Here is a 14,224-nt window from a genome sequence, read left to right as displayed (position 1 = left end):
TACCTTTGAGGTAAAACTCCTATGCGCTGGCCCTATAGCTCGAAACCTTATCGAAATTCGGCTACTCTTCTTTAGTCTAAGAACTTCCAAAGTCTTCTTTTTAATAATTTATCCGCCCTGACAGGGTAACTGCAATAGTCTCCTTCTCAAGGTACTGGGATAAATTATAAGTTGAATCCTCGATGTGTCTTCTTCAACCGCTGGAAACCGAATGAGCTCTCTTGATGATGATATGTAGTTTTATTTATACTCGCTGCCGGGAGTCCCATATGAGCGAGAGTATTCGCGCCTTCACTGTCCATCCTAGAGCGTCAGCGGGCGTCTTGTCATGCTGTCCCTCGTAGTCCTTGCGGAGTACCAATCTCAGCGTTCAGCGTGGAAGATGACAATACAAAGAGGTGGTAAAACAATCCTTCTTAGGGCCACTGCCCTCGCCCTTTGTTGTGACTCTACCGGCTGTCCTCAATATAGTTATGACCACTTCCGGTAGAGCCGCATGCCTGCTCCGCGACGTGCACGCGGCGGGAGCTCAGGAGCAGAATGAGCTCTCTGTCATCCATCTACCTATTTATACCCCAGCAGACGTGCTATTTTTAGAACTTGTTTCTGATTGGTCCAAATTTAACATAACGTTTTAGGCTGATCACTACAAAATAGAATGTAAGCCTCCGCAGGTCTAGTCACAAGTAGTCCAAATATAAATAGTACTAATCTTTTTTCCTTTCCTAGTGCATTTTCTCGGCAGCAACGTGCTTACTTTTACCCTACCGCGTTTCAGTATGTATCACTTTGCATTCTAATGAAATCGGCATGTTCCTATCGCATGCTAGATAAAAATGGCGGCGTAAGAATTTAATGTCACGAAAAGAGAAATTGAAAGAAGCGAAAAGTAGTAAATTCAGCGGGTTGTATTTAACGAACTGTAGTTTTCTTATACAAAAGTTAACACCCCCTTTTCTTTTTGTTTTTCTGAAGTAGCGATCTAGTTCTTTATGGGAATATAAGTCTCTGAAAATCTGATATGCTAGAAAATGTCGAAACACCGTTATGAAGTGAGTGGATTTTATATGAAATAAAGAACAGCTGGATTTAGTGGTGTTCAGCCTATAAGGGGCAATACATGTTATTTTCTGAAACACCTCGAAAATGAATGGAAATGCCATTAATCTATTCCTTATGATGTAAAACGGTAACAAATGGCTGAAAACGCTTAAATTTCTTGTGTTTTTGGAATTTAGATCGAATTTTCGACCAGGTGGCACTGTTTTGGTTCGTTTTAGGACCTAGTAAATGTCTTTTCTCGCATTTTAGCACTTCAGTTGTCTAAATAATATTGAAATTAGCATGTTTCTGAATGAAAATGACAAACATCGTAACGATTAAATGGATGTTAAATGTAAATTCCACGAATAAGGTAAAATTAATTGAAATATTGCTTGCACAGGGCTAAATTTTGCGTATTTTTGGGGATGGGGGTGACCTGTAATGAATTGTGATTTCTCTATATTTTCTCAATATTTTGCACGAAAACAAAGCATAATCATTGTGAAATAGGTGTACCTTGAGAATGAATGCAAATTCATGGAAAAATCAAACAAAAATGTTCTCTTATAGGCTGATCACTACCAAATAGAATGTAAGCCTCCGCAGGTCTAGTCACAAGTAGTCTAAATATAAATAGTACTAATCTTTTTTCCTTTCCTAGTGCATTTTCTCGGCAGCAACGTGCTTACTTTTAACCTACCGCGTTTCAGTATGTATCACTTTGCATTCTAATGAAATCGGCATGTTCCTATCGCATGCTAGATAAAAATGGCGGCGTAAGAATTTAATGTCACGAAAAGAGAAATTAAAAGAAGCGAAAAGTAGTAAATTCAGCGGGTTGTATTTAACGAACTGTAGTTTTCTTATATAAAAGTTAACACCCCCTTTTCTTTTTGTTTTTCTGAAGTAGCGATCTAGTTCTTTATGGGAATATAAGTCTCTGAAAATCTGATATGCTAGAAAATGTCGAAACACCGTTATGAAGTGAGTGGATTTTATATGAAATAAAGAACAGCTGGATTTAGTGGTGTTCAGCCTTTTACAACGAGTACTTGCACTATCAAATACCTGGTTCCCTTTAACTTTCGTATATGACATAATGTGTGACGCTGGGACTCAGCCATCCACATAATGAACCCAAATCAGTCACAAATGACCCAAATTCTATTATTAACAACAATTCAACAATAATTATAGCAATGATAGCATGGAAAGGGAGTCAAGCACGATCTGTGCTTAATGTGTTACGTTATTAATATATCAAGCATACAAATTATTCTGACAATAGCCCCCTTCTCAAGAAAATACATTCAGTTTTTCAAAAACTTAAGGAATAATTTGTATACAAAATCCTTTTCTTTTTACTATTTCTCGACTTTTTACAAATCATATATCACTGCTATCATTAGCATACATTTAGTAATATACTGATTAAATTAGTATCAAACATCAAACATCTCTAAAAGACTCAATATAAAGTATATTATTTCAAGAATATCATACAACGATCATCTCCTGACCTTTTTATTATATCATCATGAATAATATTCATTTGTTTCAGTGATCGTAAGAGTACTTGTCATCTTTTCTGTTGACATAATAATTGTTATCACCAAAACCTCCTTTTACATGATAGCTCCTGTCAGACCTTCGTATAAACCCTTTACCGAGATCATTTCTCATGTTATTTTGTCTCCATGACTTTTTATGCTCAGATTTATTTGGGCCATGGTCTTTATAACCCTTATCATCTCGTCTGTTATGATCTCTATCATATATATTCTTTCTGTTATGCCAACGTGATCCTCTGTTCACGTACTTAATAGATGACCTCTCATGATACAGGTTGAATCCTTGATCATCAAAATTGTGTGACTCTGGTCTGTCATCAGATTGTCTCCAGTTCCTTTCTGTTCTATCATGATGCCTATGTTCTAGCAAACCGTGTCGACCGTAACTGCTCTTTGATACCAGGTCAGTCTTTACATTCTGGCATACATCACATGACCGGCAAAACCTTGTTACTTCATTTGTTATACCAGGCCAGTGAAAACTTGTTCGTATTTTATCAACTGTCTCTTTAGCTGATAAATGTCCCCTGACTTTTGACTTATGAGCTAATGTCATAACACTTCTCCTAAACTGTGTTGGGACTACTATTTGTTTATCAACTCTGCCCTTCTTCTTCTCGAAGATTCTATATAAAACGTTTTCTCTCACTTCATAATGAAACCTGAAACCTCTTTTGTTTTCAGTTTCGCCTTATCCTTGGCATAAGTCCAAAGTTTCTTTAATGTCTCATCATCTTTCTGAGCAATTTTCATTTGCTCAACATTGACTTCGCAAACCTCAGAGGGTTCCGTAATACCCACATTTATTGCATGCTGCGTTTCCGTCATCCCAGTTGCAGCAATATCTTCGCCGGATGAAGACTGTCTTTCATCTCGGGTTTTCCAGTTTATGTCTGGCTTATCTGAAACTCCCTTTATATTACCGATTATCAAATCGCATATCGTATTTGACACAACCATTGCCTCAATTTCACCTGTAAAATATGGTGTATCAACTTGTATCTTTGCTGCAGGAACTGTCCTTGAACGTCCATCAATCGCAACCATAAGATACGTCTTATCCAACATTTGATTCTCTGATACGTGATCTTTCCTGACAGCCGCCAGCTCGCACCCTGTATCTCTCAACACCTGAACTTCTTTATCACCTATATATCCTTTCTTCAATATCAAGTTCCTTTCACCGTTTGTTGAATCAATGGTACAGGTGCTTGCTATAACCGAAATGGATTTTCCATGTGCTAACATAAGTCGTCCATCTTCTATGCAGTCTTTTAAACGTTCGTCATCTAATGATATTGCTATAACTGATGCTGCAACTTTTCTGTCATCCGACTGTCTGTCTTTCTGCGCTTGGCCCTCCTTTCTCCAGTCTGTGGGTGTAGACTCTTGCATTCCATGCCTATTTCTGTGTCTTTCATCATAGGATCCCCTACTAGCTAAAGCTGCAACGCTTACTTTCCTCTTGGATAGGTCTCTGCATTCTCGTGCTATATGACCTTCCTTATTACATATGAAACATATGGGCTTCTTAAAAGCTGGCTTTTCTCTTTGTGTAGGCTGGGACACTGGCTGAACCTCGGTCGAAGGCTGTGGTTCTTTGCTGCAAGACAAATTACTTCTATTCAACCGGTTAGCTGTGATAGAGCCACCATGAGCTTCAATATATTGTTCTGCCAACAGTGTAATCTCAGCTCTGGACTTTGCAACTCTTTCCTTTAAGAATAAAGCAAGGTCCTTGGAACAAGTTTGGATGAACTGTTCTCTGATCACGAGGTCTTTCAGCATTTCAAACGTATTGTCAACTTCTGCCATTTCTGTCCATCGACTGAAATACCTGTCCAGCCTTGCCATGAACTGGAAAACAGTTTCACCACGCTCTGGCTTGCATTCCCTGAACTTCAATCTAAAACCTTCCTCTGTCAACTGATAACGTTTCAGTACTGCTTTCTTCAATGCAGTGTAGTCATTGGCTTGGTCTGGAGGCATGCTTGTATATACGTCCAGATCTTTTCCTGTGAGTAATGAGCTGAGGCTTACAGCCCATGTCTCTTCTTTCCATCCCTGGCTTTTATGTCCGCTTTTATCTTAAGCAATTCCAACTCATGCTCTTTTAAAGCTAAGTCTTGCTCCTTCAAAACTCTTTCCTTTTCCAAACGTTCCAACTCAAATAACCTTTTCTTCTCAGCCAGTTCAAGCTCGTATAATCGTTTCTTCTCGGCCTCTTGAGCCTCAAACCTACGCTTGTCTTCGTCTCGTCTCTGTCTCTCTTCTTCCCGTCTCAACATACGTTCCTCACGTTCAGTATACTCCTTCTCTTTCCTATCCACAAATTCTATGAGCTCTGTACCTGACAGACCCATACGTTCGCCCATCTCAACCCATTTATCGTAGTTCATCTTGAACACTTAAGCTGGAACTATCTCTGAAACTCAACTGTATGTAGCTCAGGCTACCTTCAGTCACAGAGCCTTTTGGTACACCAACACAATGTTAAAACCACTAGTCTGTGAACCTCCTTGGATATGAATCCCGGACGAGCCCCCAAATTGTCAGGATACTGGTTATATGACCCAGGCAAGTGCCTACGCCGTTAGTATCTTGAACAATGGTTTGGGTCCAATCGCTAAGGTGACTATGTCTTAGACTAGCTGACAAACGATGTAGAATGTCCTTTGTTAAAACGTAGAGCTGGTGAGACCAAATATCTCATATATAGAATTTTCCTCTGGCTACCTTGCCTAAATGATTCGTGTACCAATGATTCTTAAATGATTTCTATTATGAGCTAGACAATTTCAGGGATCAGGCAAATCACTAAATGTTTCAAACTAACAATCTTCAATTTAAAAATGATTAGCTCAAACTCCTATAGGCTGGAGACTCTATACTTGACTGGTCTTTTTGTTGAAGTTCCCGTCAGACAATTTCTTTGAATCAACAACATACGAGTCCTATCGCATAGATGCTCGGCCTCTGTCCTCTCAAACTCTATATGATTGCCCTGACTCCTGGATGCTCAGCGCCTATATGCTATCACATGTAGCATTCAACTATCATATAGGTATATCCCCGATGCCTTGGTTGTACTTCGCCAATAACGCTGAACCGTCTATAAGCTGGAACTCTCCTACTATCTCAGTAGATTACCAAACTCTGGGTCTCTGTCTCAGCTTCCCGTTGCTCAGCCTATATATGCTATCGTCTATAGCATTCAATTACCTTTAAGGTAAAACTCCTATGCGCTGGCCCTATAGCTCGAAACCTTATCGAAATTCGGCTACTCTTCTTTAGTCTAAGAACTTCCAAAGTCTTCTTTTTAATAATTTATCCGCCCTGACAGGGTAACTGCAGTAGTCTCCTTCTCAAGGTACTGGGATAAATTATTAGTTGAATCCTCGATGTGTCTTCTTCAACTGCTGGAAACCGAATGAGCTCTCTGTCATCCATCTACCTATTTATACCCCAGCAGACGTGCTATTTTTAGAACTTGTTTCTGATTGGTCCAAATTTAACATAACGTTTTACAACGAGTACTTGCACTATCAAATACCTGGTTCCCTTTAACTTTCGTATATGACATAATGTGTGACGCTGGGACTCAGCCATCCACATAATGAACCCAAATCAGTCACAAATGACCCAAATTCTATTATTAACAACAATTCAACAATAATTATAGCAATGATAGCATGGAAAGGGAGTCAAGCACGATCTGTGCTTAATGTGTTACGTTATTAATATATCAAGCATACAAATTATTCTGACAATCAGTACATCTGTATCCATATATGGTATCCAAATTCTGTCATTACATGATCACGTGATCCTATAACCTTAATTATTCGCATATCAAGCGTTGAGTGGTACAATGTGCCAAATGATATGTACCAAAAGAAAGTATGTACTTTTTAACTAAAGTTCTATGATACATGATTCTGATTTATATCATACTCAAGCATACAATGAGACCTACACTATAGGTTGAAAACAACAGAGCCATAATTCTTACTACCTACGATAAATTGGAAATCACTCTGCATATCAGATCATACCTTTAGGATGCCTGTAAGTTCTAACATATATATTAAACATCCTGTTTTCGTGGTTTCGCCTTCGCGGTTGAGAGGGCGAAAACAGATACAAGATCGCGAAAACACGATGCAAAAAAATCGCGTTTTCGCGCTAATGATATTGTGTTTTTGCGTTTTTCGCCCAGGCGAAAATACGATGGGAGATCGAAAGCGAAAATGCGATATTTTTTTGCATCATGTTTTCACTTTATTGCACCGTGTTTTCGCTTTATCACATCGTGTTTTTCCGTAAATGCATCGTGTTTTCGTGATTTCGCACTTAGGACAACAGCGCGAACCAATGATGGCCCTAACGAAACACCGTATTTAACAGAACAATCAAACTGAAGTTTTCTTTAAAATAATGAGTAGGACATAATTTTCATTGCGTAGTTAGTTCAAACATGAAGTATCATTTAAGTAATATAAAAACGTGTCTAGGTCAAGACCGGTGTGAAAGGTACCTCTATACTACGGTGTAGAACTTTATTATCGCTCCAGTCACCACAAGATACTTTCATGTCAGTGCCAAGCGAAATGTAGAACTTTCCATAATGATGACAAAGAATTGTTTTAATTCCTTAGTGGGTCACACAGAAACACGAGCCAATGGTAGAATACGCTTTAAAATACGTAGGAGATGAATTAACTTTGTTTTTTTCTTCAGATTAGTCATCGTGTTTAGATACGGATGCGGAGCAACAAAGGGACCGTCATGTTTTACTGACTGCGCCGATCACATGATGAATGAAACGTGTCCGTCGACGACGCCAGCACCTCCCGACATCACCACGTTTACAGGATTTATGGACCAGAAATGTGAAACTACCGATGCCGACGGAAATACTATAACCCTTAACTGCACTACAGGCGCTTCTGCAATGCCGACAATCACGGAAAAAGAATCAACCAATACATCGTCATTGCCCGAGACAACAGAGATGCCTACAACAGTTTTGTCAACAAATGTAACTGAAGCTGGATTACAAAACAATTCTACCTCACAAACTCCGCAAGTTGTACCTAGTACAGAAACTCAAAATAATTCCATAATAACTAGGAAAGTTTCAACAAAGCCAAATGTTCGAAACAGTTTGTCACATCCTACAGAGAACAATTCGCAAGGTCCCAGAAGCGAGGACGTTACAACGTCGACTACCCCGGGTCATGGGGTACCGACTGTAGACGAGGACCCAGTAGCCTACTGGCCAGGTATTGTAGGAGGCGTCCTCGGCGGGGTGGCAGTGTTTGCAGCAGCTGCATTTATCTGCTATTGGAATAGACAAAGGTAATTCACCTTTCAATGTCCAAGTTTTTATATTACTTGAAAAGGGAATACCTTCCCGGTGTTGGTACTTGAACTTTCACTTTTTAAAACTGATCCTGAGCAGTAATATATTTTTCAATGTTCAGTCTTCTATAGACACTTGAGACAAAATCTTATGTTGTAACTCATTGCAGACTTTTCATTCACCCCCGACCCCACCCCAACCCACAGCTGCGTTACCATTATCACAAGTTTCGTAACCTGTAATGAGGATATCATTTACATACTAGCTAAGATTTTGAGTCATGGCAATTTCACTGCTGTATTTCGTAACAGGTTTTGTTAAAAGAGAATGGGTCCAAACTATTTTAAGACACATCGTATGCTTGTTCGTCCCTTGTAGGCCATCTTCGATTACTTCGTTTGTGACCGATGGGACCGGTGGTTGACTCCACGATTGACTGTTCCAAACGCCCGCTTTGAAATGTGCATTCCTTTTCAAATGTCATTGTGTTATAAGTGCCGTTTCTCTTGTTGCGTTATTCAAGTATAGTTAGATTATCTTTTTACAGATATTAATTTTGGCTTTTCTGTGTTTTAACATGACAAGATTTCAAGATTTTATTTCATACAAACCAGAAGGTCATAGACCCATGTAGCAAAATACAGCATTTATAAGTATATGGTGACAGCAAACGAAAGTTAACAATATATACAGTAATCATATCAAATGTGACGTAAAGTTTATAACTAGTAATACAACTGATTGTAGCAATATAGACATTGGTCATATCAAATATAACGTCAAGTAAAACGTTAGACAATTAGTAGTATAGAAGTTTAGAATGAAATTTAATAAATCGCCACGGACCTACCCGAAAGAGACACTGAAATTGGAAATAAAAATAATCGGTTGTAATGTACTCTGTACTTGTGTACCTGAATGCGAGCACTGATAATATAATAGTATCTACTACTTCAAGTACATAATGTCAGTATACTAACTATACTAAAATGATTATATTGATAAACTTATTGCTACAATTGAAACATATGATTAAATATCTGAATACTAATACAGAAGAGCTAGACATGAAAACTTACTTCAGATCAACACTCAACTTTCCACTACGTTGTAAACCTTGTCCGAAAACGAAAGTTGACAAGATAACAACAGTGAGACTTGCATCTGTTTACAAAATGCTTTGCAAACTGAATTACATTTACAAAATATCAGGAAAATCTCAAAAAACATGCATCACAATCAAACTATAGTTCATGTATAACATCAACACACTATTTACCATTATGTTGTCCATCTTGTCCGAATGCGAAAGTTGACAAGTCCGTCTTGTCAGGATGCGAAAACTGACAAGATTAGACAACTTTGATTATTCATATGCATAGGAAATGTGCTACAAAACCTAAATTACTGAAGTGCAAGAATTTACTGCATAATAGTTAACAAAATACTGAGACAATAAAGTTAATAAATCACGTTAATAATTTGGATTATCATTCGAGCTGCTGTATTGATGCTGATATTATATAACATAATGTGACAGACTACTGTCTATATAAAGTAAGCGAGACTCAATCAAAGTTTTTTTACAAAGCTTGCAAGATTTCTTACTATAACAGTGTTTTCTGAATTAATAAGATGGATGAATTTAAGCATACTATTACACTGAATAACAAAATGGTACTCACCTTCCAAAATATTCACAAAAGGTACATTTACTTTCATAAATGGAGTACTAACAGGCTGATTCCATCTACAGTTTCAATACAAAGTGATGCGATGACACACGTAAACCTGACAATGATACAAAATTTCGAGATATCAATATGTTTAAGTAAGGCTGAAACCTGAAGTACAGCTACATGTCGATAAAATAGAGCTCTGCTCGACTCATTTAGCCTGCTTTGCAGTTCTGCAAAAAACTGATCTTTAATCCTCTGTTTTACCATTTTAAAAAAAGTGTACTCGCCAACAGTTTGAATATCCATGCATCATTCAAACCTAATAATAAAGTAAATCTCTATAGTAATGAACACCAGTTTTTTCTTGTGGGGTAATCTAGGATATCTTGATACAACATTACAGGCACGTGTCCAGGTGGGGGGCCAGGGGGCCCGGGCCCCCCCAGCTGGCTGCCTAGTTACGATTATTCATTACATGGCGCCTCAATAACAAATTTATACACCAGCGCAACTGGCTGATTTGACAGCATACACAGGCTAAAGGCCATAAAAACGTGTCCGGTAGTGAAATTAGCCTCAGGCATGTCACAGGTAAAGTTTATCTGTGCATGCTTCATTGATCGCTTGATCGGTACTTGATTGGGTAGTGGAGAACTATTAATGTTTTTTTACTCTTTGGAATTGTTATAAAATGATCAGAACATTGTTGGTTTTGTATAGTAAATCTTTACAAAATGAATCTGAAAATTGAAACATTATGATGGTTGTATTTTGTTTCTACATTAAGGCACATTCCCCAAAATTTATTAAATTGATCATTTATATTTACAACAATTATGAATTTGAAACTACTGTATCAATTTTACTCTTTTGGGTCCAATAACCTTACTTAAAAACTTCATAGTTTAATAGAAGTATTTCTCATAAATCTCACAAAAACGCATCTAAAACATCGTTTACTTATGAGGGGTTTTATACATAAAAATATCACTATATGTGCTGTGATGTTATAGTTTGTACAGTCAAAGAAGTATAAAATACACGTGCTATTTATTTTTATAGATCTCTGGTACAGTTAAGAGTTCATTGTCATTTGAAATCTACGATGTAAATGTAATTGTCATAATATTCGTTTGTTGTTGGAAATCTAAAACATTTGGCCATTTGCAAATAGGATACCCTTAATAAATAGACTAAGCCACTAGACTGATAATTATGACATTTGATTTTTTTTTCTTTTTTATGTTCAAGAGACAAAAGCAGTCTATTTAGAGATTTATCTAAGAGGACTGATGTTAAAATGTTATAAATTGGACATAGTATATAGATGCTCAGTTCACTACTTGAATTCTTTCAAAATGGGAAAAAATATCATAGTCTAGGAGCTAGTCTTCTTAATAATCATCTTAAAACTTTCACATTTTTTTCAACTGGTATCATACAGAAAATAAGTCCATACACTGTGACTGTACATCATAACATACACTGAAAAAGGCTCATGAAATGATTAAAAAGTAGACTTTTCCTTAATATATGATACATTCATGCATCCTTAAAGGTGTTTCAGTAGCAGGAAAATGCATCTATCATGTCCCATATTAAAAAAATTTCGCATCGGAGGGATACCCTCCCGAACCCACCCCAGGTTGGGCCCCCCCCCAGCAAAATAATCCTGCACACGGGCCTGCAATTAAATACACCTTTTTAACATATTTCTTATCATCAGCTTGTAACAATTTTGCCCAGTATTTGATAATGTTCATATATCTGATATTTTGTAAAGGCGTTCTTCCTAACTCTCTCTATATAAAATCATTCTGTGTACCTTTTTTACGCCTAAGAGAGGTTTACAAAATTGCATATACACTCTATCTAATGTTTTACCATGGTGAAAACCCCAAACTTCACTACCATAATTGAAAATAGGTACAATAAGTTTGTCAAATAAATCTAGTTTATGTTTAACAGAGATATACCTAAATTTATACAAATATTTATTCATTTGAAATATAGCCTTAAGCGCTTGGCCCGCTAAGGTATTCTGTGCTTCAGTAAATGACCCAGCTGTTGTAAATACAATCGATGTAACTCATTGCAGACTTGGAGTGGTCTTCTGCGCTTGCCCGAAAGTGATTATCAATTGTAGCGCATGGCAAAAAAATGCATATTTTTGCATGTCCGCATGCATTTAGTGTACAATATACATAAAATACTGACTAAAGGTTAGGATTAGTATCACCATGGTTACAAAATATATACATTTAAGATATTTTCGTTCAAATTTAGTTAATCCGGTATGTACCGGAGTCTGTAATTTATACCGGCGCTCCAAGTCTGCATTGAGTCACAGTCAAATACAATACCAAGATATACAAATCTACCAACTATTTCGATAGCATTATCACCATATTGAAAAGTAATGTTTGCCGGTAAACGACCACCTTTTCTAAAAATCATAACCTTAGTTTTAAGCGGGTAAACTAATAATTTCCATTTATTACAGTATTCATGCAGCATATCTAAACTAATTTGTAACTCATCTTTGCTGTTTGCAAACAAGACAATATCATCTGCATATAGAATTAGAAACATTTTAAACATGTCAACATCTATTCCATTTAAACCACTTGTTACATACATGTCTTCTATATCATTTAAGAACACAGGAAAAAGCAGGGGAGATAAACATTCACCCTGTCTTATACCTAGTTGACATTCAAAACTGTTACTTAATTTATTCATATATTTTACTTTTGATTTTATGCCTTCATACATTGATCGTATAATATTAAGGACATTACCCCTAAGACCCAATTTAATCATTTTAAACCATAAGTTGTCACGACAAGCATAGTCAAAAGCTTTACTAAAATCTATAAAGGCGCAGAACAATTTAGTTCCATTATTAATAATATGATTAATCAAACCATGTAGTACAAATACATTGTCTACTGTACGCATTTTTGCTCTAAAACCAGCTTGAGCTTCTCTATATACATCATAACTTTCTGCCCATGTAATCATTGCATGTTTTAAGGAGTCACCAGTCGCGGATAACTTTCGTTGACACTGTCCTGTATCTTTGGAAATGGTGCACCAATACCTTAAACTCGGCCATTCCAACTAACTCTGTGTATTCCTTAATTTGTGTGTGTATTGTCTGTTCATTTATTCAATGGTAAAGACATCTTGACTTCTCAATTAAGAACGAGGTTAGGTGCACTATTCGCTGTTTAAAACTCCGAAACTCCGGCTGTTTCAAGACGGTGCGCCATTCTGTATATGTTTGTTTCGTCATTTTACTTTGTTATGTTCTACTGTCTGTTTGCATAATCGTGTTAACCTAATCACAGTGTGCACACCCATCATACATACAAACTAGGTATGTTCATCTTGCTGGACGTTCCAACGAGACAGAAGTGTTTATAAAGGTGTTCGTGTTCAAGCTCTGTACAAAAACAGGCCTTTTTTGTGCTCTTACTTATGAGGTCCTATTTGTGATAATTAGGCAAAATATTTCACAACTCTACTTCGACTCGGCAAAAATAAATCATACAAAAACTTAAACTGATACTGTTATTTGATTTGCATGACATCGACTTAAGTTTTAAAATGTATATTTCACTTTTTCAGGAAATTACAAAAAAGACAAGAGATATACAATGTGAATCCTAAAATTCTAAGAAATTTTGAAGAATTTGAAGAAAATGGCACCTCGGGTAGAGCAGACGTTCCCATGGAAACCGAACAATACTAATACAAACTGTACAAATCATTGCCTGTATATAGTGTATAAAAATATTTCCTACAACGCAATTTTTTTGATGTACATATAGAATATATTACCATATTGTTGAGAATAAATAGAAACGGTACACTTATCTTGGTAGTTTTTGACAAGTGTGGCGAGGGGGACATCTTATTCAATATTTTTCATTCGTCTGCTAGTAGCAGTGAACGCAATGCCAAACTTCATAGAACTGCCACATTTGAGTAACATGCAGTGGGCATGTGACATGATACCCCACCCAGTCACGTAATACTGACTTTGGGCTGACCAGTCCTGGTACTGTCCTATTATTGCTGAGCACCAAGACAGGAAGATACTTACACCATTTTTCACATCTTTGGTATGACGCGATGAGAATGGAAACCTATAACCTCCCTCACTCGAAGCGGGTATTCTACCGCTGGGCTACTAAGATGAAGTACTACTCTTTTAGGTGACGTTTATATGTTTAGCATTTCTTCATATTACATTGCTTAAGTGAAATTTTAATGCTTAAGATTAAGTTGCGGCAAAACAAAATTATCAATATGCAGATGCCAAGTGTAATCAAGTATCTACATTTAAAACACATAAAATCTACATGTAATGGCTTCCCAACTACACCAGACATTGACAGAACGTCAAAAAGTTTCCAATGAAGCCACATGTAGATAGGCGATAAAATGGGTTTGTATTTACAAACAAATTATAGTTTACAATCTAATACTGCCTTCCTTGGAAAATGTTTTCTTCTACTGAATTGTCTCCCTTATACTGAATTATTTTTTACTTGTGA

At 36.9% G+C, this 14,224-nt stretch overlaps 1 protein-coding gene across 1 annotated transcript in view; it reads left to right on the top strand.

The window, feature by feature from the left end:
- Window positions 1-13,563, top strand: part of LOC123566368 (uncharacterized) — a 31,788-nt gene extending 18,225 nt beyond the window's left edge. The window contains exons 5-6 of the mRNA XM_045360372.2: window positions 7,356-7,976; window positions 13,293-13,563. Coding sequence (XP_045216307.2) covers window positions 7,356-7,976; window positions 13,293-13,416 — 745 coding nt within the window. The 3' untranslated portion in view covers window positions 13,417-13,563. The remainder of the gene's footprint in view (window positions 1-7,355; window positions 7,977-13,292) is intronic.
- The last annotated feature ends 661 nt before the right edge of the window (window positions 13,564-14,224 follow it).

Source organism: Mercenaria mercenaria, chromosome 8, assembly GCF_021730395.1.
Source record: "Mercenaria mercenaria strain notata chromosome 8, MADL_Memer_1, whole genome shotgun sequence".
Taxonomy (NCBI): domain Eukaryota; kingdom Metazoa; phylum Mollusca; class Bivalvia; order Venerida; family Veneridae; genus Mercenaria; species Mercenaria mercenaria.
This window is presented reverse-complemented; position numbering and strand designations above follow the sequence as displayed.